This window comes from Epinephelus moara, chromosome 23 (assembly GCF_006386435.1).
Source record: "Epinephelus moara isolate mb chromosome 23, YSFRI_EMoa_1.0, whole genome shotgun sequence".
In the NCBI taxonomy this organism is placed as follows: Eukaryota; Metazoa; Chordata; class Actinopteri; order Perciformes; family Serranidae; genus Epinephelus; species Epinephelus moara.
In genome coordinates, this window is record NC_065528.1 from 18,675,741 (window position 1) to 18,703,421 (window position 27,681).

Consider the following 27,681-nt stretch of genomic DNA (forward strand, 5'->3'; position numbering starts at 1 on the left):
ATTTTATTTGCTACCTTGTTTTGTCTTGATTTTTCCCTCTCTCCTCCTCTATTTCTTCTTTCCTGACCCGTTTTTTTTTTCTTCTCTATTATGTGATTTCATTGATTTTTTGACAGGGGAATTTCTTTGATGAGCTTTGAGTGGCTTCTAACCTCTCCGGCACTTTTCTTTTTTTAATCTTGTAAATTTTATACTGTCTGTTTTTAACATTATGTGCAAATAAACTAATCTAAACTAAAACTAAACATTATTCATCCTGTTATGCGTTGCCACGCATGTTTCCTCCTCCTGCAGCTGCCACGGTGTTGGCTTTTCTGTAATGTTGCTTTTCTCCTCCTCATATTTTAGTAGAATTAATTCTGATCCTCACGAGAAATACTTTTTTTTCCTCACATACGGCACTCTGTGAGGATGAACAGTGACGCTCAGTGACGCTGCGCTTCTCTCATGATTGTGATTGGCTCTTAATAAGGCAACCCTGGGTTGAGTTACCAAGTTGATATCCAGCATCGTGATACCGATTATCCTGATTGCCATTGTTAGGGTTGTCAACCCAGGATAGGTCTGGGTAACCCAGGAAAGGTTGACCTCGCTTCGTGATACAGGCCCCTGGTTAAAGACAGTTAGTAATAGTATTTACCCACAAGCATATGTTTTCTATTGTTATGCAACTCTCCAATCAGTCTGTAAATCTAAGCTCTATTTACATGTAACTTGTTAATTCCAGTCTGTAGTTTGATGTTCAGTTGTCAGGATGGCCGAGTGGTCTAAGGCGCCAGACTCAAGGATTGACTCCTTCCTCAGTGAAAGGGACTTCTGGTCTCCAAATGGAGGCGTGGGTTCAAATCCCACTCCTGACAGAGCTTTTATCAGTTTGACAATGCAGATATGTCTCCTTTTGTTTTAGAAAATGGCCAAATTCATTGTAAAACACTGACTGTGCTACACAGGTGACCTGATTGTAAATAAACAGACTGTGTCACCAACAAAGCAAATCCATTGATATTTCAGGGGGTTGACCCAGAAGGCAATACAATTAATGCAGCGTCCGAATTTGATCAATTTTTTTGGGTAAAACAGCCCGGCTAGCTCAGTCGGTAGAGCATGAGACTCTTAATCTCAGGGTCGTGGGTTCGAGCCCCACGTTGGGCGATTGTAGTTTAGTTCAAGACTTCATGTCACATGAACATGTTACAGTCTACCCTGTACTGAGGACAGGAAAGTACAGTGTTCAGTCTTCAAATCACATTCCCATGGATGTATCAAACATATAACTGCTATGTGTGTCCCCTTTGAAAGCTGTCAATGCCAACTAGCTGCCCAAGCACATGAAGGTGCTGGACTCAAGGGTTTAAGGGGCTTCTGGTCTCCAGGAGTGTAGTCACCCATCAATATTAGTGGAAAATTCATCTTCATTTGCCATCTAAACAGCTTAGGGTGAATATTGTCTTTTTCAGACTAAGGGCAAAAACTAGACGACTGTGTGCATGTAAACGTAGTCAGTAATACATAGCTTTTGAGTGTTGTAATACATTTTCCAGGTCTCCAATAAATCTGTAAACCTCTAAGTTCTGTTTACATGTAAGTTGTGAAGTCCAGACTGTCAGTTGTTTTTCAGTTGTCAGGATGGCCGAGTGGTCTAAGGCGCCAGACTCAAGGGTTCATTCCTTCCTCAGTGAAAGGGACTTCTGGTCTCCAAATGGAGGCGTGGGTTCAAATCCCACTCCTGACATAGGTTTTACCTGCAGGTTTGGTGATACAGATATCTTGTAGTGTACTGACTGAACAAAATGGCAAAACTGACTGGTCTGACTGCCATAAGGCTTTTAAACCTAGATGGTGGTAGTAATTTGGAATGAAAATATAACCATTATTTGTATTCCTGTAACTTGACGTGCAATGCATCTCTGTATGCCCACTTATTTATTGTTTTTTCTGTTATTTAATTGTGCCACTCTGCCATTCGGTGTGCAGTGGTGTAAGTGCCAGTGACTGTCTCTCTTTTTGATCCTTTTGTGGCCTTGGCTATGTACTGATCAGTTGTCTCTGACATAATGTTGTGCTCCTGTCTGCTGCTTGTTGCCGTCGTCATTGTTTCATGTACTGTACGGTGACTGCTTGAACTAAATTGCCCCTTTGGGGACTAATAAAGTTGTCTGAACTGAACTGAAACAACAACTGAGCTACACCGTGAGCTGTCAGGTAGCAGATTGTGTCAGCAACAAAAAATCCATTTATATTTTGGGGAGATGACCCAGAAATCCAACTGGATGAGCAGTCTTAGCCAATTACAATTAATGCAGCGTCCAAATTTGATGATTTTTTCATTAAACATAGCCTGGCTAGCTCAGTCGGTAGAGCATGAGACTCTTAATCTCAGGGTCGTGGGTTCGAGCCCCACGTTGGGCGATGGACTTTTAAACTCTGAACTTAGACAACTGAGATGGGTGTGACAAACTGCACTGTGACTATAAGCCTTTACAAAGAGGTGACATAGATTTTACCTGCAGGTTTCATTCCTTTTGCAGAGTTTAACAATAAAGATTGCTCGATTGCCTGGGGCAGGTAATATGCCATGTGGAGCTAGTAAATCCAACAACACAACTGCCTGATCGGGCAATTGGTAAAAAAGAAGTTACTTGACCCACTTGACATGGTGGTGTGTTGTGCTATGGCCTATTCAAGTGCCAGAATTTCTTATTTACGTGACAATGCTGGCCAATAGTTACATTTCAGGCAGGAGGTGGCAAATATTCAAACTCAACTAATGAAAATGGAGGCCGCTAGACAAAACTTGCTATCAGGAAAGTTTAAAACTGCTGAAAACCATGCAGGTAACCATGTCAGGTATCAAACTGCGTTGGGCTCGGGTCGGTTCAGACTTAAAAATCAGAAAGTCTGTTGGGGTCGGGCTGGGCTTGGTTATAACTGTCTCGGATTTGGGTCGGGTTTGGACAGGAAAATGTGGCTCGAGCCGCGCTCTAATGTACATGTGGCCTACAAAATCATGAGAACATAAGAAGTTCTTAGCCCATTGAAATTAATGCAGGCTTGAAAATGGATCGATTTTTCAACCAAACTGGCCCGGCTAGCTCAGTCGGTAGAGCATGAGACTCTTAATCTCAGGGTCGTGGGTTCAAGCCCCACGTTGGGCGAAAGAGTTTTAAACTAAGACTGACTGACCCTGAAATGCTATAGTCTAGTCTGTACTGAGAACCTGAAAGTGAAGTGTTCAGTCATCAAGACACTTTCCAAATAATGTGTTGAACACAAACTGCCCCTCTGAAAGCTGATGACAAAAACTAGCCAAGCAGAGGAAGGTGCCACACTCAAGGGCTGACAAAAGGGGCTTCAGGTCTCTAAATGGAGGGGTAGACTCAAATCCCACTCTTGACACAGTTAAAACCGTCAGTTAATATTCATTTAGTTTGGCGATACAGATATCTTTGTTTCTGTGTGAAACAAGTTTTCGTTGAATATGTACATGAAGCCTTTAAAATCATGAGGAAAAAAAGCCAAATTAATCATAAAACACTGACTGTGCTACACAAGTGACATGATAGTCAAGTAGCAGACTGTGTCAGCAACAAAACAAATCCAACAAAATCCGGAGTTAACGCACAAATCCAACTGAGTGAGGGTTCTCAGCCCATTAGAACTAATGCAGCCCCAAAATCTGATCCATTCTTTCTGTCAAATATAGCATATGACTCTTAATTGTGGGTTCAAAGCCCATGTTGGGTGATGGTGTCTCAGACTAAGACTTAAAATAAGCATATATCCAGCTACATTTTTCTTTGTCTTCTGACGTGGCATTTTATATAAGATAGACCAAACACTGCAGTCAGCTAACTGCAATACATCATTGTTACACAGATTAAAGGTAGGATCTGGAGGATTTTCAAACAAAACAAAATATAGACATATACAAATGAAATCCTGCTTAATCATCACCTATGGGCTTCTACTCATGTGTGGTGGTGACTCTGTTTGCAGAGCTCCTGCCCTTTAACTGTATTTTGATGTTTTTGAGAGCTCTGACTGCTTCTGGGCGGAGATTTCCCCAGCCAATGAGAGAGTGCAGGTGCCGTGCCCAAGCGTGTCCGAGCGTGCACCAGCGCAAGCCTTGCCTGAACCTCTTCTGTGAAGCCTTCTTCCGTACCTCCGGGCTCCGTACACCCGGGAGAGTTGAGCCTGATAGGAGGGGCCGAATTTGAATGTGTGTTTACAAACAGCAACTGGAAAATCCTCCAGACCCTACCTTTAATTTCTGTAGTTTGTATGTAGAGAACTGATCCAGACCCAAATTTAACAGCTTTGACAAAACCGAGAGGGACACAAATCTGATTCCCTCGTTAACCAGGAATTTTGTTTTTTACAGTGGCCATGACTAATATGTGTGTGTCTGTGTGTCAGTGTGGGAATGAGGGTCAGATGAGCTAAACAGTTACACATTTTTCGGGGGTACGAGACAAGACCCCCCATGAGACACATACACACACAGATAAGACACACAAACACACACTATTCTCCTTTGGGAATCGCAGGATTTAAGTGCAGAGGAAGCTTGTTAGGAGGGCTGTTAGTGTGTGTTGGCAAAGTATATTCAATCTCAGCAGTCTGTCCACACCCTGTGCTCCATGCTTATCATCACTCAGCACACACAATCAAGTGGATCCATTCACTCTCTATCTGTATCAATCAAAATCTCTCTTTACCATTTGTTGTGGCAGTTATATTATGCATGTGATGTCATCTCTGATTTTGACTTGACTTTTTTGCTTTATGCACTTAATTAAGGCAGAATGTGGAGTCATCTAACCAGATACATTTTCACACCGACTCTCTGTGTAGCGGGAGGTTTTCGGTCAGTTCGAATGATGTCATTTTTTAAAAAATAAAATACTTGCTTCTGATTTGTCTGCAGCTGTATATTAAATGTGTGTGTATCAGGACACCTCCAGCATAGTAGTTCAAACACTGCTCTATATGACGTGCAGGGATATTAAACTGCATGTAACCATAGCAACCATAGTGACGCTCCATACCACATCAACCAGGTGTGAAACTGACAACAGACAACTTTAAAGACTGAGCCTCTTTTCACTTTGGTGACCATTTAGCATAGATGAAACAATCACATATAACAATGTAAGAAATATATGAATATACTGTTCAAAGAATGGACTATGTCGCTGACGCCCTTCTCCTATTTTACTCCTGTTGTTACTGAAAGTGGCAACAAGAATGGCTGATTCACATGGTTGAAATCAGGAGTTGTCTATACAATGCCTCATCATTTCACTACAAATACATAAATAAAGTGTCAGCTGGCTGGAGAGAGATCCCCAGGGAGCTGAATGCTATTAACAACCCACTTACTTTTGGCTATATTGTGTGTTATTTTCAGTAAATATCACAATATCAAACATGTTTTCTGTTTAAAAAGTACAAACCTAGGAAGCAAGTAATCACCCATCCTTTCAGTTGTTATGTTTCCAGTCTTACTTCTCTGATTTGTTTACATGATGTAATGGAGTTCCATATTTAACAGATTCAGTGTGCATGGGCAGTGTGTAATGTCTGATGCATCCAATGCAGCCCAAGTCAGATGTTCGCTTGCTGTTCTGACACGTTGTTAGACATTGTGAAGTTCTTCACTTCCATCTTATCCACTGATGCTTACATTCTGTATTTACTGCACTATATAGAGTGACTCTGATGCTTGCTTGCATGTTGTATTTACAATGACAGAAGTTCATTCATTAATTTCTCCATAACTGCTTATCTTGGTACAGGGTCGTGGGGGGCTGGAGCCTATCCCAGCTGACATTGGGCGAGAGGCGGGTTACACCCTGGACAGGCCGGCAGACTATCAAATGGCTAACACATGAGCCCCTTTTACACTGCCAGATTTTCCGCGAATGTTGGGCCATTTTACCGGCAAGCTGCGAGCGTTTAGACACACAGAGCTGGATTGGCGAGTTGATCCGAGGTGCCCAATTTTCCGCCTCGTACGGTAGTCATATTGGCGGAACTCTTTTAGTTTAAACAGACCAAGGCGGCCTTCCGCAACAGGACGGGCTGTTGAAGACTTGTTGGAGGACCTGTTGATGACGCCGCATGTGCGACCCACTGGCGGTGGATAAACAGGAAACAGCTGATAGCAGGAAGTAGCGAGCAGCTAGTAGCAAGAGGGAAACGCAAACCTGAAAGACACTGTAAAGATGAGCAACTGGGGAGACAAGGAATTGCGCGCCCTCCTTGTCCTCGCAAACGAAGAGGCCATTAACCATCAGATGAACGGTGAAGGAAGGGCCAACTTACGAGAGAATCGCAGAAGGACTGACCAGCCGCGGCTTCCCTCCCACATCACTGGTTACGTCACACGCTGAGCTACACGTTTTGTTACTTGCTCACGCACCCCCTTTGCCCCGAAAAAGGCACATTCTGTATAAACAAAAGTAGGCACACACACCCCGATTTTGTTTTTATACTGCCAATGCTGAAAGAAGACTGATTGGGCTTTCCTGCAAATTTGCACAATTCCTATCTAAAAAGGGCTATAGAGACAGACAACCATTCACACTCACATTCACACCTACGGATAATCTAGAGTCACCAGTTAACCTGCATGTCTTTGGACAGTGGGAGGAAGCTGGAGTACCCAGAGAAAACCCACGCTGACACATTCAAACTCCACAGAGTAGGGCCACAGCCAGCCACTGGATTCAAACCTGGAATGCTCTTGCTGTCAGGTGACAGTGCTAATCACTACACCACTGTGCGGCGCATGACTTAAGTGATAAACAAAAACAAACAAAAAGCAAACAAACAGAAATGCACAGATCCCAGACATAGGGCGTTACCATGTTTCCTAAACCTAAGAGGCAGCCTCAGCTGTCACAGCAGTGAAAAAACATTGATAATGTCTGAACATCACATATAAACCTCCACATATATATATTCAACATTCATTATTCAATAACTTTGTGTGTTTGAGCATCCTGGGAAACAAATGAAAGAACTACATGTGGGTGGTTTTTGTGGAGAAAAAAAAATCTTATTGCACGCTCTCCTCCGGCAGCAACGCTGCAACAATGAAAGCTGACAGTAAATCAAAGTAACTGTCACTTCTGATTCTGAGTCCTTATTTACTGCAAACTCAACACACACACACACACACACACACGCGAACTAGGAGTTTGTGTTTTTCTAGACCATCTACACTGGTGTGTTCATGAGTAGCTGAACCACCTTCCTGGCTCATACCAACACACAGACACCGTACTGTGTATACAGACTATATTATATACACTGTGTGTGAGTGCACATACCCATACAGTGCGTGCAAACACACAAGGCAACACAGAAAAACACACTCTAATGCAGGGTCGTTATCAGAGTTGTAAATAGTGCTAGTTACAGTATTTTCCAGTGAGAACCTGCCAGCAGGTTACAGTCCATTACGAAATACATTACTGAACATTTCCCTCCGGAGCCGAGAACGGAAAGAGAAGCAAAGAGAAAATGATGGAGTTAAAGGCTGCAGGGATCCTACACCTTCTGCATTTCAAAACACCTCTGTTGCTGTAGCCTGTGTTACGATGCATGACAGCGGCAGTGCAACCAGGACGTTATCGCTCCGAGACGGTTGTGTAATACACCAGTATGTGAACACATCTCTTTAAAATCTGGCTTCAATGCCTTAAAAACACATTCAACATATGTGCAACAGCTGTTCTCTCACACTTTCTAATCCGGACTATTCTGTCAGAAAGTGTAAAAAAAAAAGACTGTCCACACTTTCCAGACCTGCAGCGGAGCTCTGTGGATCGAATGCAAGACAAATGAGAAACAGACAGAAAGAATGGAAGGAATGGTGGCGATATAAGGAAGACATTTAGGGAGAAATAACACCAGTGTTTTCTTTTCCCTTTACAAGGAATATGTAATGACTAACAGAAACAAATACCTAAAAATATGCCTGAATTCATCCCAGTAATAATAATGTGAAATATGAACAAAACACTGACCTCTGGAAGTCTGTGCAGGACTTTAACTCTTTGAATTTACTGATTTTATTAAGGTGTACAGTACGTATGCGCCAACATGTTTTTATTGTATTACACAACCCGCAGTGGTCAACGTATGCAGTGTGTGTGTGTTTAATGAGTCCACAGTGTTTTCCAATGTCTCACTGTACTGTGAAACAATCCCGGAGGAGACATAATTTTATACGGCGCTGTGTGTGTCAGAGTGTGTGCGTGTTTGTGCCTCTTTATTAGCCTCCCATGCCTGCCTACCAGACTCTTACTGTGCTATGAAACAACTCCAAAGAGAGACATTCGGCGAGCCTCACTCAGTGGCCACATTTTTAAAAACCTTCCATGGCCACATTATACGATGAAATCAGGATTTTTCTTCCTCCACAGATCCCCCTGAAACACACACACTGCATGCACACACACACTTATTTTAGACCAGGAACAGCATGTAAAGACAATGTAGGAGCCCTGGCTGCCAATGTGACACGACTAGTTAACACTTGGTCGGTGGATAATCTTGCAAGGAGAAACAACTCCTTTTAAACTGCTACACTACATAGTGAAGAGAGCAAAGGGCCAACAGATCAGACTGCAGTTGTGCAGGGCAGAACAGTCAAGCAATCACTTTGTCCATGGGCGCAGAATTTATATGCAATTACTTCAATAAAACATTAAATGTTTGGGTCACTTGTTGAGCCAAACAGTTGCTTCTTCTACCTTCTTAAAGGTCTAGTGTGTCGATATAATGAGATCTAGCAGTGATGTTCAAGAACTGAAACTTCTCCTGTGTGCCAAACGTGTAGAAGTACGGTGGCTGACGCAAAAACGCAAAAATTTAAATGGCCCCATCTAGAGCTAGTGTTAGATTGCTTCCAGGCCGGTGGTTCCCAGCTGTTAGGTTGTGGTTCAAGGTCCATTCTTAATGGACCATGAATGTGTCAAGTTTGTAAAAAACACACTTTATTTTGAAGTACAGTGCATTTCCAGCACAGAGCTTTCATTTTGAAGTGCTGTTTCCTGCTGTAGAGTGAATAAGAAGCTGACATTTTTTCGGGAGTCCCACAGGTCACGTGATTCCCGTTGGATTCCCACGGGATGGGAATCAGTTTCACTATTCGTCACGTGATTGGGACAGGATGGGAAAAAAAGTCAACGGGAGCAGGCGGGACTGGGAATCATAATAACAATAGTCAAGTTTAATATACAAATATACAGTTGCACAATGAATAAATACTATTTCCTTGTTTTTAATATAAAGCTGGTCGATTTGTTGTCTTGTTTTATTCATTTTTATTCTCTCCTGTCAGGTGGCTGGCTGCAACCAACCAGCAACCAGCCACCTGACCAGCGCATGGCGTATATGGATGTTGACGCACGGTGCAGCCAGCCGCCAAAATGGAGTCGGAGGAGTTAGGGAAGGCAGCGTTACAAGTGAAAGTGAAGGAAAATGATCCGCGCATCACCCTGACAGAGCTTTCAGGCAAGTCTGGAGTACTAAAGAATTCTTTAAGACTCGAGAGTGATGGTGTTAAATCTTCATACGCTGCTTGTAAGATGTATAAAATTCACACGGGAGCGGGATGGGACAGGAGTCATTCATGTGGGACTGGGACGGGATGGGATTATTTTTGTGGGCTGAGGACTGAAAATCCACTCCTGTGTCACACTCTAGGGTGAATGACTAATGGACAGCTACTTAACGGAGACAGCAAGCTAGCTAAACGACCATGAATGACCATGAATATATTAAACTGTGTGGACCTTATGACCTAACTAATGACTAAGGAGAAGTCTGGACCCCGTGGCTGGACCAGTTGGGAACCACTGTTCAAGGCTACTGTAGAAACAACTTGGCAAACTCCATGAAGAGCTTATGTAGATATAACCGGCTCATTCTAAGGTAATGAAAACACAGCAAGTCCAAAATCATCTATTACCCCCTCCAAAAAACACACTAAAACAAACAAACAAACAAAAACAAACAAAAAAAATGGATTTATTGATAGTGAATCTAAGTGTTTGCTGTAGCCCTTGTTCATACTGAAAACCACTAATGCTGAATAAAAGGAAAAGAGATTATTTAAAAGAATTCTTCACCAATTCAGCATTACACTCCTCTCAGTCTCAGAACTCATTAGCTAGTGTCTCATGGCAATAAAGCCTTTGGGGGCCAATATTTCAGGAGAATGCAGATATATTAGAAAAAAGCTAATGAAAAGCTAAATTGTTGTCAGACTACAATGCATTCTGACTCTTTTGCTCTCCACATGGATTGTTTAAGTGTAGGCACCAAACGCAGCTCACATTCAAACGTGACTGGTCACAAGCGTGTACTACAAATGAAAAACAGAGTGCATCTGATACAAAAAATCTTGTACAGTTGCCTACAGATTATGCATCTATATGAAGATATCTGTTCATAGATTTACAGTTCTACAACGCTGCCAGACCCACAATGGACAGTTGAAGAAAAGATAAAAACAACGAGAGATATCCTCTTTTTTAATCTATGCAAACGTCTTACTTGTCAATACTTGGAGACTACATTACCTACAATAACAACTTGACCAACAGCAGTTTGGTCGGACAATCAGATGTATTGTTATCACAGCAGCAGATGCCCTGGGTTTATGTGACAGTGGATACTGCATTGACCGCATGTGTCTGTATTCAACCATCACAAGTCCAACATAGGGAGGGTGATTTGATGAGGAAACAACTCTTTGGAGTGTCTTTAGGTACAGTGTAGCACACTTATCTCAGCTGTCCTTCAGGTCCAGAGTCCAAAACTTAACCGCCCAACGTGGGGCTCGAACCCACGACCCTGAGATTAAGAGTCTCATGCTCTACCGACTGAGCTAGCCGGGCTATATCTGCCTGCCCTAAGGGTCATATTTCCAGCTGCCCTCACTCTCATGGGCTGAGAACACTCAGAAGGGTGGTTTCTGTGTCCACTTACTTCACACCCCACTTCCAGTATATGATTATATTCTGTCAAGTAAGTTATCAATAACCAAATAGCCTAATAATCTAACTAACATCAGCAGTAATGTCATGCCAACATTAAATATTTCTGTTACCTTTAGTGATTGACTCTCATACAGATCAGAAGTCAGAGCTTTGCGCCATCATTCATGAAGTCATTTCAAAACTCTGAAACACTGACCTTTTACACCTCTTCCCTGTCTTTTCTTACTGATGCATCTAATTCCACTGAAGACCATTAAAAATGCAAAATACCATAAAAATGTCCTCAACGATGCTTTTGTGTGTAAAAGAGTGCTCTCCTGTGTTTCGGCTGTTTCTGAAGCATTTCATTCTCCAACTGAAGTACAGAATTCCCTTACTGAAAGAGACACAATCACTCACTGTTCTGATGTAATGCGCTATGGCGAGTTACCCGCCTTGCTTACACACCATGAAGAAGTGTGTCTGTACTGTACGAGGGTGTGTGTGAAACTGCTTATGAAGACAGGATGGAAAAGAGACTGGCTGGCTTGCCTCTCTCAGCAGGGAGGTGCTACCGCTAATTAATAACCAGGGTCAAACTTAGATCCGCTGGTGAACCTTTTGGGCTTTTAGCATCCCAATGGGAAATCCCACTGGAGGAACTGAGCTGCGCTAAAAGCAGCATGTGCTACTCATATGTGGCGTTGCCTCCACCGTCCTGTCAGTAGATCAAATCCTTTTAATAATGTCAGAACAAACTAGGAGATACTTTCAGCTCATTTCAAAACTTCATAACAAGTTAGATGTGTTAACAATAGATGCCCTGGCTTTATGTGACAGTGGACACTGCATTAACAACATATACATTAGTGTGTCTGTGTTAATCCATGACAAGTCCAACATATCCAAGGGAAGGTGATCTGATGAGTGGACACCTCTCTGTAAGGTCTGTAATAGTCCCAGTACAATGTAACACACTCCTCTCAGCTGTCCTCCGAGCCCAGAGTACCAAACATGAACGCCCAACGTGGGGCTCGAACCCACGACCCTGAGAAAGTCACAGTGAAAGCTTACAGTGTAGCTCAGTCGATTTTGTCCAGTCAATTTTGTGTTTTTGTCCAGTCAGTATGGTCCAAGATATCTGTATTACCAAACTAAAGATATGAAACCTGCAGGTAAAATCTATGTCAGGAGTGGGATTTGAACCCACGCCTCCATTTGGAGACCAGAAGTCCCTTTCCTGAGGAAGAAGTCAACCCTTGAGTCTGGTGCCTTAGACCACTCGGCCATCCTGACAATTCAAAAGTAAGTCTGGACCTCACAAGTTACATTTAAACAGAATTCACAGGTTTACAGAGTTAAGTCTCATTTATACTTCTGTTACGTACGAAAATAGATATGTCCATATCAAATATTGTAACCTTCACACTTTTAGGCATCCTCTTTGTTGGCATAGACACAACCAATAGATGGCGCTAGGGGGTCAAAGTCAGAGTCAAAAGTTTCACACATCAGCAACAGAGGCGATGGTGGAGGAGGTTGGAATATTGGATCTTTTATGGGAGGCAGCGTTGTAGATTGCAGTGGTCTGTGCAGCCATATAACGTTACATTCTGACACGTGGATGGTGAATTCTTCCACTATATTATCAATTCTGTTCTGCCATTATTTAAATTTCTTTGTTGCCTCCTATGATCGTATCTCACTTGAAATATGCTACACTGCCTCCATGATTTAAGGTTGTACTGCTCAGTGTTGTCTGTATTTGCAAGCTTTTAGGATTTTTTTTTGTCGTTTTCTATGTTCTTGTGATATTGTCCAGTCAGTATGGTACAAGCTATCTGTATCACCAAACTAAAAGAATTTAACCTGCAGGTAATATCTTCAAATTCTTTTATTAATGTGGGACCAAACATAAGAGATACTTTCAGCATTACTTAATTTAAAAACTTTTAATTTGAATTTCTAATTAATTTGTCTGACGAATTTTACAGGAATAGGTGCTATGAAATACTCTACATTAAATTGGTTAAGACCAACTTGAAGCAGTGGGTTTTTTTTGGCACCACACTCTTCAACAAATACAGACGCTTTGGGTTTGTGTGACAGTGGACACTGCAACGACAACATACTTGAGTGCGTCTGTGTTCATCCATCACAAGTCCAGCATTTCTGAGGGGAAAGTGATCTGATGACTGGACACCTCTCTGTCAAGTCTGTAATATTCCAAGTACAGTGTAACACACTCATCTCAGCTGTTCTCTGAGCCCACTGTACTAAACATGAACGCCCAACGTGGGGCTCGAACCCACGACCCTGAGATTAAGAGTCTCATGCTCTACCGACTGAGCTAGCCGGGCTATGTGCACTAAAAAATTCATCACATTTCGGTGGCGCATTAATTGTAATTGGCTAAGAATGCTCATCCAGTTTGCTTTCTGGGTCGACTCCCCAAAATATTGATGGGAATGTTTTGTTGCTGACATGTCTGCTCCATGAAAGTCACAGTGGAAGCTCACAATGTAGCTCAGTTGATTTTGTCCAGTCAATTTTGTTGTTTTCTATGTTCTCATGATTTTGTCCAGTCAGTATGGTCCAAGATATCTGTATTACCAAACTAAGGATATGAAACCTGCAGGTAAAATCTCTGTCAGGAGTGGGATTTGAACCCACGCCTCCACTTGGAGACCAGAAGTCCCTTTCCTGAGGAAGGAATCAACCCTTGAGTCTGGCGCCTTAGACCACTCGGCCATCCTGACAATTCAAAAGTCAGTTTGGACTTCACAAGTTACATTTAAACATGACTTACAGGTTTACAGAGTTAAGGCTCATTTATACTTCTGTTACATATGAAATACGATACGTCCGTTTCAAATATTGTAACCCCCATACTTTTATGCATCCTTTATGTTGGCATAGACACACATCACAGGTCTTTTTACTGGGGGCTATAGACTGCAGTAGTCTGTGTTGTACTGCTCAGGGTCGTCTGTATTTGCAAGTTTTCAGGACATGTGCACAAATACAGACAAGGCTGCGCTAAAAGCAGCACGAGCTACTCATGTGTGGCGTTGCCTCCACTGTCCTGTCAGTTGATCAAATCATCTTCATAATGTCAGACCAAACATAAGAGTAACTTTCAGCATTATGTCATTCTAAAACTTTCAATATGAATTTCTAATTAATTTGTCTGAGGAATTTTACAGGAACAAGTGACAACGTTATTAGGAAAGACATTAAATTGGTTCAGATCAACTTGTAGCAGATGTCCTGGGTTTATGTGACAGTGGACACTGCAAGGACAACATACTTGAGTGTGTCTGTGTTCATCCATCAGTGCATCATATTTGAGGGAAAGTGATGTGATGAGTGGACACCTCTTTTGTAAAGGCTTATATTCACAGTACAGTTTATAATACCCATCTCAGCTGTCCTTTAAGTTCAGTGTTTAGAAGTCCACCGCCCAACGTGGGGCTTGAACCCACGACCCTGAGATTAAGAGTCTCATGCTCTACCGACTGAGCTAGCCGGGCTATATTTGCCTGCCCTAAGGGTCATATTTCGTAGCTGCACTCACTCTCATGGGCTGACAACACTCAGAAGGTTGCTTTCTGTGTCCACTTACTTCACACCCCACCAGAAGTTTATAGATAAAGCAGACTATGGGTTATATCATCCTGTTAAAATCCAGTATTGTACATGCTGTGTGTATGAACTTCTCAAACTGTATTTGTCGATGCTTTTTAACACCACGGACAACAAATGCTGTGAGTTTATCTAACAGTGGACCCTGCAGGGTTTCCATTTGCTAGTGCACCCTCTCCATGTGTCTTGGAAGATTTCAATGTCCCAAATGGATGGGAGGGATTCTGTGTTTGCTGAGCTTAAAATCAATTGATAGGCAGGCTGTATAAAGAATGACATCATCAAGGCATGTAGATTTATATACGCTTTTTTTTTTTTTTAATAGAAATGTGAGCTACTTTTGCTTATACATTAAATCATGCATCACTGCAAAACAATTCAGTCAAACTGATTTTGTCGCTGAAGCTTGCTTGCATTGCATTCTGTTAAGCCACACTGTCTCATAGGGAATTATTTTCACCCCACAGTACGACAAGAGAAATTTGAATATTTGTGACTTCAACTGATATTTGCTAGTCCGAAACTGGTAATTACTAGGAGTAGGGGGAAAACTGATGCAGCATAGGATCTTGATATTTTCCACGGCAATATTGTATGGACACATGGACGCCAAGTATCGATTTTTTATCATATACATTTTTTTTTATACAGCAAATACAAATTAAACTTTTGACAGCCTAACGGAACATTAAAATGCTTTTTCAGTCCACTACAAACATGTTGCTGCAATAAAAATGATTGAAGTGTGATGAACAGACAGAAAACGTCATCTTCTTACGAGATAAAACAGATGACAGAGTTTTCCTTTGGGGACGTAATTTGCAGTTGAAAAAAATGTAATAAATTACATTATATATTGCAACATGTGTTATCGCAATACTCAGCATGTTGCAAAACATTTAAAATCACAATAATATTGTATTAGGACAAGATTGTATCGTGGGGCCTCTGGGGATTCCTAGGACAGTGTGCATTGATGGAGTGGACATACTTCTGTCTGTCTGTATTCATCCATCATGAGTGATTTAACAAGTGGACAGAGTGTGCAGATCTTTGCCAAACATGGGGCTCGAACCCACAACCCTGAGATCAACATGTGTTACTATTTAAGAAAATTGTTGAAGCATGTAGATTTGCATGAGTAAAGCAACAAGTGCTTAACAAAGGCTTTTTTCCTACATTTTTGTTGAGATTGAAATGTAGCAGTTTGTTTTTTGATGCTACTCATGCATGTGCAATTAATGAAAAATACTGGAAATCCCTATTGTGTAATTAAAACCGTACAGAGGCAGGGTCAAGAAAAAATGTTTCTTTCATCATTGCTAAAAAACAAACAAAAACAAAACTCTTTACTGTACAGTTTGGCAAAGCAACAGCTTTCTTAAATCATCCACTGCATCCCACACATTGAGTAAGTTCAGCTAAGAGATGATCATGTCATCAAGGAATACAAACCATAAAGACTTAGATCCAAAATAAAACAGATGCACTGATTGAAAGGAGCATCGGTAACAAAAAGGTACATTTAGAAGACGATAGAATCTTAGGAGTGAGCGAGATGAAGGCAAAAATATCAGAAGAAGTAAAGCATGTCCAGAGAATTTATAAAAGGGATCAATGAAAGTGGAAAGAAGTGATAATAAACAGATGACAAAATACACACAAACACGAGCACGTTGAAACAGAGATTGTGGGAAAAATGACAATCAGAAGAAGAAGAGCGGAAATCAAAGGATGAGATGAGACACTGAGCAGACGAGGCACAAAATTCAAGAGTTGATTTTAAAATATTCCTGTATGGATAATGAATGAACCACACTTCTATTTTTGTGTGGGCAACCCCAAAAATAAGCGAGGAACTCAATTGCATGACTAACCCAAAAATGACTAACCCACATTACTAAGAGAGGAGGACAATCTCAGGGAAAAAGAAGACTTGTAAGAATGAACAGGCAATAAAGAATGGAAGAAATGAGCATGACAAAAATGAAATGACAGAAGGAATCACGGCACCAGAACCAGATCACAACCTCACGGATGGAACAGAAGAAAAGAAAGACGGAAGACGAATGATGAGCACGACCAAACGTGATCCAGATAAAGAAGACGCTCACCCTTCTGTACAAAATGGTGGACTGAGAGAGAGAAAGAAGGCATGTGGCTTGCTAGGCCCAAATGCCCTCCTCATCGTCCTATTGATTAGTTCAGTCCAACCGCAGCGTGAGTTTGGAGAAAGCAGGAAGTTAGTTTGGTGAACACAGTAAGCTCGGAAACTTTGAATACATGTTAGCCAGTAATAGCTGCAAGAAATATATATATGTAATCTGAGAAATAAGTATATGTAAATGTTACTTGCTGGAAGGTCTGTGAACGTTGACTTGTTAAAAAAAATGTTAGGAAGATTTAGAAATGTTATTTTAGAGCATGCTTTTATCTGTGTAAGAGTGATGCTGGCGTACCTGGTCTGGGGAGGGCTTGTGATTGTTGGGCTGCTCTGAGTTCGGAGAGGAGACCTTCAGGTGGTCGTCCTCGTAGTTGTCGGCCATCAGCTTCATACGGTTTTGAGTCTACAGAGAGAGTCACAAACAATTAGATCTCTTTGATATCTCACATAAAAGACCGTAAGAATGATTTTACATGTGATTCAGCAACAACCAACATTCATGTTTGAGAAAACAATACAAAGCAGTGTGTGTGTGTGTGTGTGTGTGTGTGTGTGTGTGTGTGTGTGTGTGTGTGTGTGTGTGATAAGAGGGTAACCCTAGCCTTGAATTCCTCCAGGAGTTAATTTGCAGAGAGGAAGCAGAGAGGAGAGCACTGGACGACTGCCATGAGCTTTTGCCTTCTCTAACACACACTCTCTGCGTGTGTGTGTGTGTGTGTGTGTGTGTGTGTGTGTGTGCAAGAGACAAAGAGAAAGAAAGAGAGTCTAGAATGGACAGCAAGAAAAAGAAAGTGATGGGATGAGATCATTCCCGACTGTCCATGTGAGTTTGAGTTTTAAATGTTATGGTTGGTTCTGCTTGTATTTAAAGACAACAGAAAGATAACATGTATTGCACATGTTGAACTACACGCAAACACACACACACACTCACACCCGTTGACATGCCACCTGTTGTGTAGCTTGTTAACTGGTGCAGAGGAATAACAGACCTGCTAACTTGCCACTTGGGGAGAGATCCATAAAGACTAAGACAAATATTAGACTGTACACACACATGCAAAGACCTGTAAATCACTGCATGTGCTGTACACACACACACACACACACACACACACACACACACACACACACACACACACACNCACACACACACACACACACACACACACACACACACACACACACACACACACACACACACACACACGTCTTTTCCATTTCCTCTCCTCTTTACTCTGCTTCTCTTTCCTCTAACATTATTTCCCATCTTTGCTGCATCATCATCTCTTCGCTCTCCTCCATACTGTCCTCTATCCTCTCCTCCCTTTCTCTTCCTCCTCTCTCGCTGCTCCATCTGTTTCACATGTTACAGTTATACTTTAAGCTTTACAGTAGGCCTGGAAAGAGCGAGGGAGGGAGTCAGTCTAAATCTGTCAGTCTTGTACAATCTAAATCCCCTTAGCCTCTCACTGAGCCCTGCAAGGAGCAGGGGCTTAAGCAGGCCAGACTGAGGTTTTTTTTGTGTGTGTGTGTGTGTGCGTGCGTGCATGCGTGTGTGTGCATGTGACAGAAACTGAAAGAAAAACGTGAATGTGACTTTCATATGTGTTTGTTTGAAAGCTAAATGAAAGACTGTATTTTTAACTGTGTGTGTGTGAGCAGGAGATAGCGGTTCTAAAAGTGTTTCACTCTGTGTGTATGTGGAGACTATATAAGCATATGTGTATGTGTGAGTGAGTGAGTGTGTGTGTGTGTGTATGCACATAAGTCAAGTTGAAGAGAGCCTCCCCTGGCGTGCACACACACACATTATTCATTTCCCCGTTTCCTTAAAATAAACACACACATATATTTAAAACACACATGGAGAGTAAACAGTTCATCTTGAAACCACATACAGAACCTGGAGTCCCTGCTGCACCTGCAGACACACACACACACACACACACACACACACACACACACACACTGACAGCTGCGGAGTGATGTTTATTTGTCTCTGTCTGTCGCTTCCTCTCCTCTCCACAAAGTCCTTTAGCATGTAAACTGCCACCATTTGAATTATTTATTGCCTATCTATTCCACAATTTATTTTTTCAACCACTGGTTAACAAAACAGCAAAGAACTCAACACAGACAGAGAAAATACTCCACAAAAAATATGCGAAGTAAACCTGAACATACTTGGAGGCAGTGCCGCTCTCCATGGTGTCAAAGTTCAGCTTTAAACCTGCGCTGCAGAATCCCACAGGTCCTTGACTAATTTTTCCAGAAGTGTGAAAGTGTGAAATGCTAGCAGAAACAAAGAGTCCAGAAAGGTGGTGCTTCTACTGTTCTAACACAGCAGAGATGGTGGTGGAGTAAATAAAATCACCTTCACAGAATGCCTGGAGCAACATGTTGAACAACATGTCAAGGATGGAGTGTAATGTGGCGCTGTGACAAATCATAGGGAGTAAAAGTCCATATGCTTTTATCTCATTAAGAACAAGACTCAAAGGTTGACACACTCCTGAGAAAAGGAACTGACAGTCCCCAGAAAGCAAACTGGATGAGCATTCTTAGCCAATTACAGTTAATGCACCACCAAATTGTGAAGACTATTTCAGTAACCATAGCCCGGCTAGCTCAGTCGGTAGAGCATGAGACTCTTAATCTCAGGGTCGTGGGTTCGAGCCCCACGTTGGGCGATGGTGTTTTAAATTCTGAACTTGAAGGACAGCTGAGATGAGTGTGTTACACTGTATATTACAGACTCTACAGAGAGGTGTCCACGCATCACATCACATCACTTTCCCTCAGATATGTTGGATTTGTGATGGATGAACACAGACACACTCAAGTATGTTGTCAATGCAGGGTCCACTGCCACATAAACCCAGGACGTTTGTGTTTGGTGCCAAAATACACACTGCTATAAGTTGATCTGAACCAGTTTGCCCCCTAGCGCCATCTATTGGTTGTGTCTATGCCAACATAAAGGATGCGTAGAAGTATGAGGGTTACAATATTTGAAACAGACATATCTATTTTCACACATAACAGAAGTATAAATGTGCCTTAACTCTGTAAACCTGTGAATTCTGTTTAAATGTAACTTGTGAAGTCCAGACTGAATTTCAGTTGTCAGGATGGCCGAGTGGTAAGGCGCCAGACTCAAGGATTGACTCCTTCCTCAGGAAAGGGACTTCTGGTCTCCAAATGGAGGCGTGGGTTCAAATCCCACGCCTGACATAGATTTTACCTGCAGGTTTCATGTCTTTAGTTTGGTGATACACATATCTTGTACCATACACATGTATGTATCTGGGAGCTGACCCAGAAAGCCAACTGGATGAGCATTCTTCACCAATTACAATTAATGTGGCGTGGAAACTTGATGAATTTTTTACTTGGTTTAGCCCGGCTAGCTCAATCGGTAAAGCATGAGACTCATAATCTCAGGGTTGTGGGTTCAAGCCCCACTTTGGGTGAAGAGATTCTAGACTTAGACTTAACCTTATATAAACATATTACAGTCTACCACCTACTGAGGACTTGAAATTAAAGTGTTCAAGCATCAAGTCACCTTCCCATGCATGTGTTGGACAAATAATCCTCTGAAAGCTAATAATGATAGCACTAATAGGTATATTGCCCAGCAGAGTAAGTTGGGAGACTCAAGGGCTCACGAAAGGGACCTCTGCTCTCCAGATGGGTGTGTAGGTTCAAATCCCACCCTTGACACAGTCCTGAAGTTTGATGATACACATATTTCTCCATTTGTGTGAACAAGACATAACAAGACTTAACCTGACATTAACACATTCTAGTCTCCTCTGTCCTGACGACTTTACATATATGTGCTTTTAATTTTTTCTTTTGGTGCTGACACAGTCTGGTACAGTACTTGAAAACCAGCTTGCCTGTGCAGCTCAGTTGGTATTTTCTGGTCAATTTAGCCATTTTATATGTTCATGAAGTTGTAGGCTTCATGTACATATTCAAGGAAAACTTGAATTTGAGAGAAACAACAGAGAGATAATCTGTTTAGTAAAACTACAGGAATGAAACCTGTAGCTAAAGTCTATGTCAGGAGTGGGATTTGAACCCACGCCTCCATTTGGAGACCAGAAGTCCCATACCTCAGGAAGGGGTCAACCCTTGAGTCTGGCGCCTTAGACCACTCGGCCATCCTGACAACTACACACCCACATACTGCGCATGTTAATTTCAGCTCCTTTACCAGTGAGTTGAAATGACACAGCACCACAAAATACTGTCTGTCCCCACCCAAGCAGCACTGATAGAAATTTATGTTCACTGGGTTGAAAGGAGACTGAATAAGTTAGAGATATATAAAAAGAAGTAACCACTATAACATTTTCACTGGCCTCTATGCTGCTCTGTACTATTTACTGACCTGGCCCGTCTGTGACATCAAATGTGACACACCGATAAAAATACGCATACACAGAACAGCATACTTGCCTGCTGCTGCAGAGCTGTGTACACAGCGCTGATCTCCTCGCAATGGGAAAGGAGTCTATAGCCTATTTTACACAGATGTTGACATGCTACTTTTGGTGGAAAAGGGGTTGGAAAATCTATAACAGCATCAATAAATCTATATTGTCAGTGTTAGAAGGGGCAAGACATTGCAGTTATTTGTCCAACACATCCCTGGGAAAGTTCTTTAAGGACCCAACACTTCTCTTTGAAGTTCTCAGTATAGCTTAAGGCTTCAGTGTCGGATGTTAACTGCTGCTGTGGGGCTTCTACCCGAGTGCCAAAATATGACATGTAGTGATGAGATAACATTGTGCCGTGTAAGCTTGTGCTTACCAGACAGCGAAAGCAGGAGGAGAGTTTCTGATGGGGATGGTCCTTCAGTGCTGCATCAAATAACATCAACAGCTTATCTACAGGGATTCACTGTCTTTACTTGTCCTTCACATTTATTGGGAATTGAATCAATGACTGAACATCTCTCTTTGAAATCCTCTCTTCTCTAACTTTTTCATGTAAGGTTAAGTGTGGGGAGTGGGATTTGAACCCATGTCACCATTTGGTCAGTAAATGTCCCTTTCGTCAACCCTTAAGTTTCAGTGACAAAGCTGTTATTGTCAGGTTTTGGAGGGGCGACACATTGCAGTCACGTGTTCAACACATCAACACTTTAGGCACGCAGTGCAGAACACAGCCACAGATGTAGTTTGGGTTTAAAACACCTTCGCCCAACGTGGGGCTCGAACCCACGACCCTGAGATTAAGAGTCTCATGCTCTACCGACTGAGCTAGCCGGGCTATATACACCAGGCAAATGGATCAAATTTCCAGGCTGCATGAACTCTCATGGGCCGAGAACTCTCAGAAGGGTATCAGGTTGTATTTCTGGGTTGACTTTCCTCACAACCTACTAAGAGTGGACTATTATGCCTTAACAGTTAAGAATCATCTAATTTAGTTGAGCTAGCCGGACTACACTGAAAGCAAAGTTTAGGGTAGGTGTCTAATACTACCCGGTACAGGGTATACTATAACACCCTGTACCTCTTGACCGCTGTCATACATGGCTTCAGGCCAACTGTCTCATGCCTAGCTAAAGTCCAAGACACCTTAACCCAGTGTGGGGCTCAAACCCCCACCCCTGAGATTATCAGTCTCATGCACCTCCTTCTTGTGCCCTTTTTATTTCTACTAAAGCTACAATCTTGTGAATGGGGAATGGAAGAACAACAAAGGAGGGGTGAGTTATGGCAGAGTTTAGTTGAAGAGGATAAGCTGTATCGAGAGGCTGCTTGATCTCTGATCTCTTGTGGCTTTTCAACAGCCAAATCTCCCTACCCTTCTGCAAACACTCTGTATTTGTCTTTGTCCTCTTTCTTTCTCATTTCAGAGCTTTCTCAATCTAAATAATCCCGCAGAGTTCCTCCCTTTTTCCTCTTCCTGTCTTTATCTCTCTGCTCTCTCATACACAGTACTTTCTATGATTAAGTCTCTCCGTCCTGTTACAAAATGTACCTAACACTCTGCTCCTTTGTGCCTCTTTCTTTAATGATCTGAGCTCTTTTTATAAGTCTCTTTCTCTCCTCTATAGACAGAGGACTTTATATTTTTCCTCTCTCACTGGCTTTCTCTCCCTCTTGACTTTTGAGCTCCTTAACATGCCCTTGTACCCGTGACTAATTCTCTCTCCCACTCTTTTCCACCCTCCTCTCTGCAACATGTCCTCATTTCCATATCTTTGCCTTTCTGCTCTTCTCATTTTTCCGTCTTGTTCACTGCTTTCTTTTGTCTCTTTCGGTAATTTTGTCCAAATATTTGACCATGAGTTTTCTCCTCATTTGCCCCTCTTTGTTGTTTTTGCTCTTTCTACTTTGCACTGGTCTCAACAATATTCTCAATATCTGAGCAAAATCTTTAAAAAATCCTCATATTCAAACCTGAAGACCTGGTTACAGCAGCATTTAAACGGCAAATCCTACGTTAAAATCGTCCAGATTAGATTGGAATGTAAATGTTTCTGCTCAAGTTCAACTATAACTAGAAAACTTGTGTTGCTAACCAGTAGCAAGCCATTCTAATGCTGCATTCACATGACGAGCATGTCATTTTCAATGGAGGCCAGTAACATAAAGCTACAAACTGATGCCTGACACTGCTGACGGGCGTGACATGCTACAAATGAAAGTTGAGTTGGCCTCATCTTTTTTCAGCACTCCAATGAGTGAAGTCAGCCGATCATGTTTTTTTAACTATGGTACTGTGGGTGACGTTAAAATGGGGCTCACACATTGATTATAAGCATAGAAATTTTTATAACCAAATACAAACTTAAGACGACATTCAGTTGAGGTGCTTTGGGGCAAGAAGCAGACACATAAGCCTTTCACGACGTAGCTATGGCAATGAGTGCTTGAGCAACACTTCCACGCTCGTAGTGTGAATGCAGCACACTACTATAACTTGTTAGCCGTGTATTATCATCCACTTTTATTTAACCTCCTTTGTTGGGAGTATAAACAGCACACAGTTATGTGACATGAGTTGATAGTACGAATATGTGTTTTCAGCAAACTGTGTGAACTTATTGTTCTTGCAGTGACCAAGCTAACGAGCTTACTAAGGACAGTTAAGGAGCTTTTAGCAAGGTCATTAACTCATCAAGGAAACTCCTTGAATTAAATGATGGACAATCCTGAGAACAAAAACACCATTTCCACCAAACACTTTGGGATTGTACTCTTAGACCTGTTTGTAACCCATACAGACATGTACCCAACCCCTAGATCTGTTTTGCATTTCCTCCACAGACAGCACTCACTCACTAAATGTCGCCGTGGTTGTTACCAGATGGCCACAGCTGCATCACTGCTCCAAATAGGACTAACTGTAATTCCTTTTCACCAACCATAGCTGGAAGCTTTTGGAAGCATGGTGAATTACATTCTTTTCTCAGTCTACAGCTGCTAACTGTTAACTAATGAAGATGGAAAGGCAGCAAAACATCCTTTTATCTTAAAGTTATAGCTGACTTGCAAATGTAAACTTGCCATTGTAGGAACAGTGGGTAAAGTCCACTGTAGGACTGCAGTGTTTCTAGCTCCATCTTTTGGTATCAGATCAGTGTGCTTGGCACGTCAACAGAGGGGTGACGAAAAAATAGGAGGGAATATAAACGTTCTCTTGGAACCATCTACAACTTTTGACAGGAACACAAACATAACTGCTCCAATGTGTAACGATCTATACTGAGCTGAACTGGACTGCTTGGTGGAAACAAGGCAAAAATACCAGGGGGAAATAATTGATACAGTACAGAGAAATAGAAAGAAGATATGGGAGATATTGTGACTGACCAGCACTAGCATGTTCTGGTGTTAGCGGCATTAGCCTCTAGAAGAAAATAAGGGTGCCTTCACACCTGCCCTGTTTGGTTCCGTTCAATGCCTTAATATGCACATTCAGCACATCCAATGCATCAAAACATTGTTTTCTAGTTGGAGCCGCGCCTCGTTTTCAAACTGTATGGTTTGACTAAAATGAACAATGACAGCAATATAGTCCACGATGACCAGCGCTAAAATTAGCCTGCGTAGTTGTCCCTCCATTGTGACATTAGAAAGTGTCACATTCATCTTGCAAGTGTACTCTTCTTCAACGTTTTGTTTACTTCCTGGATTTTTCCCCACATGGAAATTCTGACCAATCAAGAGCAGCTTTCTCGTGCAGGCATTTGATCTGGTCGGCTTGTAAATGCTGCCGTGAGAACACGAACCAAATTAGTCCCTGATTCGGACCAAAGCAACCGAACTCTAGGTCTGAAGGCACCCTAAGTACAAATGAATTTCACTTTGTCCTTTTCTGGTGCGGACCTTAACGTTCTCTTCCTCTATCTTTCCCTATTGTCTCGTCTGTCCTCCATCCATCTTTAGCACTGTTGAACCAAAAGCACTAAAACCACAAAACCCTGTGTGTGAAGACAAAGAGGAGGAGGTGGAGGAAATAATACAGGACAGGAAAGGAAGAAGGGGTGAGCAAGGAGGGAAGTGGCATAAGGACGGAGCAGACTGAGCAAAGGTGAGGAGAAAAGAAAGGGGAGAGTAGAACAAAGAGAACTGAAGGAAAGGAAGAAATTAACCCCCTGCCCGCCGTATCCTCCTATCCTCCTCTCTCATTTGCCTCACTGGCCCTTCTTTACATCTTTCCCTTTTCTCTAATTGTCAGGAATGCTGACCTCAGCTCACTTGTTTCTGTGCCAACTCTCTCTTTCTCACTTAATCTAATCATCACACCGTTATTTCACTCCTCCTCTTCTTCTTCCCCCCTCTATCTATCCTTCCTGCGGCTCTGCTGTAACCCGCTGACAACGGACAGAATGAGAAACAAATGAACACCGAGTGAAGCGAGGGGGTAAAAACTGCTGAGTCATGCTTGGAAGAAAATTATTTCATCGTGATAAGGCTCTGGGGAATATTAGATTAGATTACTGTTTCGTCTTTCCCTGCGGTGGTGAAAGAGGAACCTTTGTTGATATCTGTGCAATTATCAATAATGAAAAGCTGCTGAGTCATGGTTGGACAAGAACTATTTCATCGTGATAAAAAAATTAGATTAGTTTTCCCCGCCGCTCCTCTGACAAGGAGAAGAAGTTGTTGATAAGTGGAAAATTACAAATGACAATGGAGAGTGACTGAGTTAAGCACTGAGGGGAATTATTCATCCTGATAAGTCTCTACGGAGTAATGAATTAGATTAGACGCACATTTTTTCACTTTAACAGTAACAGGAGAAGGTGTGATAATCATAAACAAATAATGCCGCACAGTTAAGTGTGTTAAGAGAGAGACAAATGAATAAAATCCCCATGAATCTAAAAGAGAAACACTACAAAACTGAGGTATTTCAATAGCATTTCAATTGTCACGCACATACATGTAACGTGTAACTATGTGGGTCACATGAATCAATAATTAACACATTCAACCGTTCACAGGATTCGAAGTTTCAGAGATTTAAAGTGGCTGAGAGTTCCTCCACCACAAAGTTTTTTTGTGTTTCTGCAATATCATTTAAGACTCTTGTGGGTTCGGTAAAAAAATAACACCTAACCAGGAATTTGGAAAATACCAAACCATCATCTGACAGAGCTGTCCAAAGCCACTCGTACGAACAGCCAAAGCCTTAAAAAACACCCATGTTAGAGCCAAGCCTCAGCCACACAGGTGCGGAACAATGGCCAAGGCCACGGCCACACATACACCACCTGTAAATGTTAACCACATGCAGGGGCAGATGGTGGTATATTCACAATCGCTCCTTCATCTCTGTGCTTTCACACACTCTCAACCACAACTTTCCTCTCTCTGTGTCTTTGTCTCAGGGTTTTAGTCTCTCTCCGCCATACTGCTGAAGGAAAATAAAAGTGAAGAGGAGGAAGGAGACTGTGAGAAAGATAGGAAGAGAAGAGTGAGGAGAGCTGAGGTCACCTTGATCTACAGCCTCCTGCCTTCACTGCAGCTCGGGGTCAGAGGGCGAAACACAGGAGGCACTCTCAGGGACACACATATATTCTTTAACACACACAGGTGTGTTTTATGTATGAAGTGTAAGAACTGTTCATGCAATTATCACTGTTGTATCCTTTCTCTGTGTCTTTTGACTAAATGTGGTTAATTTTGCTGTGTCATGAGAAAGACACGGGCAAAGAAAGTCTGTATGTCTAGAACTACAGCGCCCTACAAGCAACCTTAAGACTACTTTCACTGTTAATTCAAATAACCCTCTGTTCTCTTTAATACCTGCAAGAAATGACCTTTCCCTCCCCCGTAAACTGAATTATAATCACTCAGGCTGATTACACACTTTGATCTGATCCTATGGATTTAACCTGATCCAGAGCAGGACCTGTAGCTGTGCAGCAAAGGTTAAAGTGGTGTTACGAACCCAAATTCAGACCAGACGTGAGATGTCAGCGGCGTTTAAGCACTAGCAATGCGTTCATCCGTTCAAAAACCACTGACTCTGACCTCTGATCAACTGGTGAGTGATGGTTGTCGCTATGGAGAAACACTATGGAGAAACTTAAAAATGCGGTGTGGATTGTCCATCACACAGGCATTGCTGCAAGTTCAGGTGCTGCCGAACCACCTGTTGGCGCTGCAGTGCCCAAAAACTGAAAGGTGCTGATTCATGAAAGGTGATTTAAGTGACTTTAAGCATTGCATGGTTGTTGGAGCCAGACGGGCTGGTGATATACTGGGATTTTCACACACAACCATCTCTAGGGTTTACAGAGGATGGTCTGACAAAGAGAAAATATCCAGTGAGCAGCAGTTCTCTGGGTGAAAATGCCTTGTTGATGCCAGAGGTCAGAGGAGAATGGCCAGA

General features: G+C 42.1%; 1 protein-coding gene and 15 non-coding genes across 19 annotated transcripts in view; 8 read left to right on the forward strand and 8 right to left on the reverse strand.

Annotated features, from left to right (window-relative positions):
- The window catches only part of LOC126385035 (ELKS/Rab6-interacting/CAST family member 1-like), a 211,662-nt gene that overhangs the window by 34,081 nt on the left and 149,900 nt on the right, over positions 1–27,681 (reverse strand). For 2 of the 4 annotated variants that reach the window (XR_007569391.1, XR_007569392.1), the window contains 2 exons: positions 17,102–17,209; positions 16,757–16,834 (listed from right to left, as the gene is read on the reverse strand). Coding sequence is in view for 2 of the 4 variants with exons in the window: in XM_050036531.1 (XP_049892488.1) it covers positions 17,102–17,209 (108 nt within the window). In the remaining 2 variants the exon portion in view is untranslated. The remainder of the gene's footprint in view (positions 1–16,756; positions 16,835–17,101; positions 17,210–27,681) is intronic. The other 2 variants (XM_050036531.1, XM_050036530.1) reach the window with 1 other exon arrangement.
- On the forward strand, positions 749–860 carry trnal-caa (transfer RNA leucine (anticodon CAA)). The gene is made up of 2 exons: positions 749–786; positions 815–860. It is a non-coding gene; the product is annotated as a tRNA-Leu (tRNA).
- Positions 1,080–1,152, forward strand: trnak-cuu (transfer RNA lysine (anticodon CUU)). Its single transcript has one exon. It is a non-coding gene; the product is annotated as a tRNA-Lys (tRNA).
- trnal-caa (transfer RNA leucine (anticodon CAA)) lies at positions 1,621–1,732 on the forward strand. The gene is made up of 2 exons: positions 1,621–1,658; positions 1,687–1,732. It is a non-coding gene; the product is annotated as a tRNA-Leu (tRNA).
- On the forward strand, positions 2,337–2,409 carry trnak-cuu (transfer RNA lysine (anticodon CUU)). Its single transcript has one exon. It is a non-coding gene; the product is annotated as a tRNA-Lys (tRNA).
- trnak-cuu (transfer RNA lysine (anticodon CUU)) lies at positions 3,083–3,155 on the forward strand. The gene has a single exon. It is a non-coding gene; the product is annotated as a tRNA-Lys (tRNA).
- Positions 10,844–10,916, reverse strand: trnak-cuu (transfer RNA lysine (anticodon CUU)). The gene has a single exon. It is a non-coding gene; the product is annotated as a tRNA-Lys (tRNA).
- Positions 12,183–12,293, reverse strand: trnal-caa (transfer RNA leucine (anticodon CAA)). The gene is made up of 2 exons: positions 12,256–12,293; positions 12,183–12,228 (listed from the first exon to the last, which is right to left on the reverse strand). It is a non-coding gene; the product is annotated as a tRNA-Leu (tRNA).
- On the reverse strand, positions 13,285–13,357 carry trnak-cuu (transfer RNA lysine (anticodon CUU)). Its single transcript has one exon. It is a non-coding gene; the product is annotated as a tRNA-Lys (tRNA).
- On the reverse strand, positions 13,646–13,756 carry trnal-caa (transfer RNA leucine (anticodon CAA)). Its single transcript has 2 exons — positions 13,719–13,756; positions 13,646–13,691 (listed from the first exon to the last, which is right to left on the reverse strand). It is a non-coding gene; the product is annotated as a tRNA-Leu (tRNA).
- On the reverse strand, positions 14,458–14,530 carry trnak-cuu (transfer RNA lysine (anticodon CUU)). Its single transcript has one exon. It is a non-coding gene; the product is annotated as a tRNA-Lys (tRNA).
- trnak-cuu (transfer RNA lysine (anticodon CUU)) lies at positions 19,427–19,499 on the forward strand. Its single transcript has one exon. It is a non-coding gene; the product is annotated as a tRNA-Lys (tRNA).
- Positions 19,935–20,043, forward strand: trnal-caa (transfer RNA leucine (anticodon CAA)). The gene is made up of 2 exons: positions 19,935–19,970; positions 19,998–20,043. It is a non-coding gene; the product is annotated as a tRNA-Leu (tRNA).
- trnam-cau (transfer RNA methionine (anticodon CAU)) lies at positions 20,210–20,282 on the forward strand. Its single transcript has one exon. It is a non-coding gene; the product is annotated as a tRNA-Met (tRNA).
- On the reverse strand, positions 20,879–20,989 carry trnal-caa (transfer RNA leucine (anticodon CAA)). Its single transcript has 2 exons — positions 20,952–20,989; positions 20,879–20,924 (listed from the first exon to the last, which is right to left on the reverse strand). It is a non-coding gene; the product is annotated as a tRNA-Leu (tRNA).
- Positions 22,023–22,095, reverse strand: trnak-cuu (transfer RNA lysine (anticodon CUU)). Its single transcript has one exon. It is a non-coding gene; the product is annotated as a tRNA-Lys (tRNA).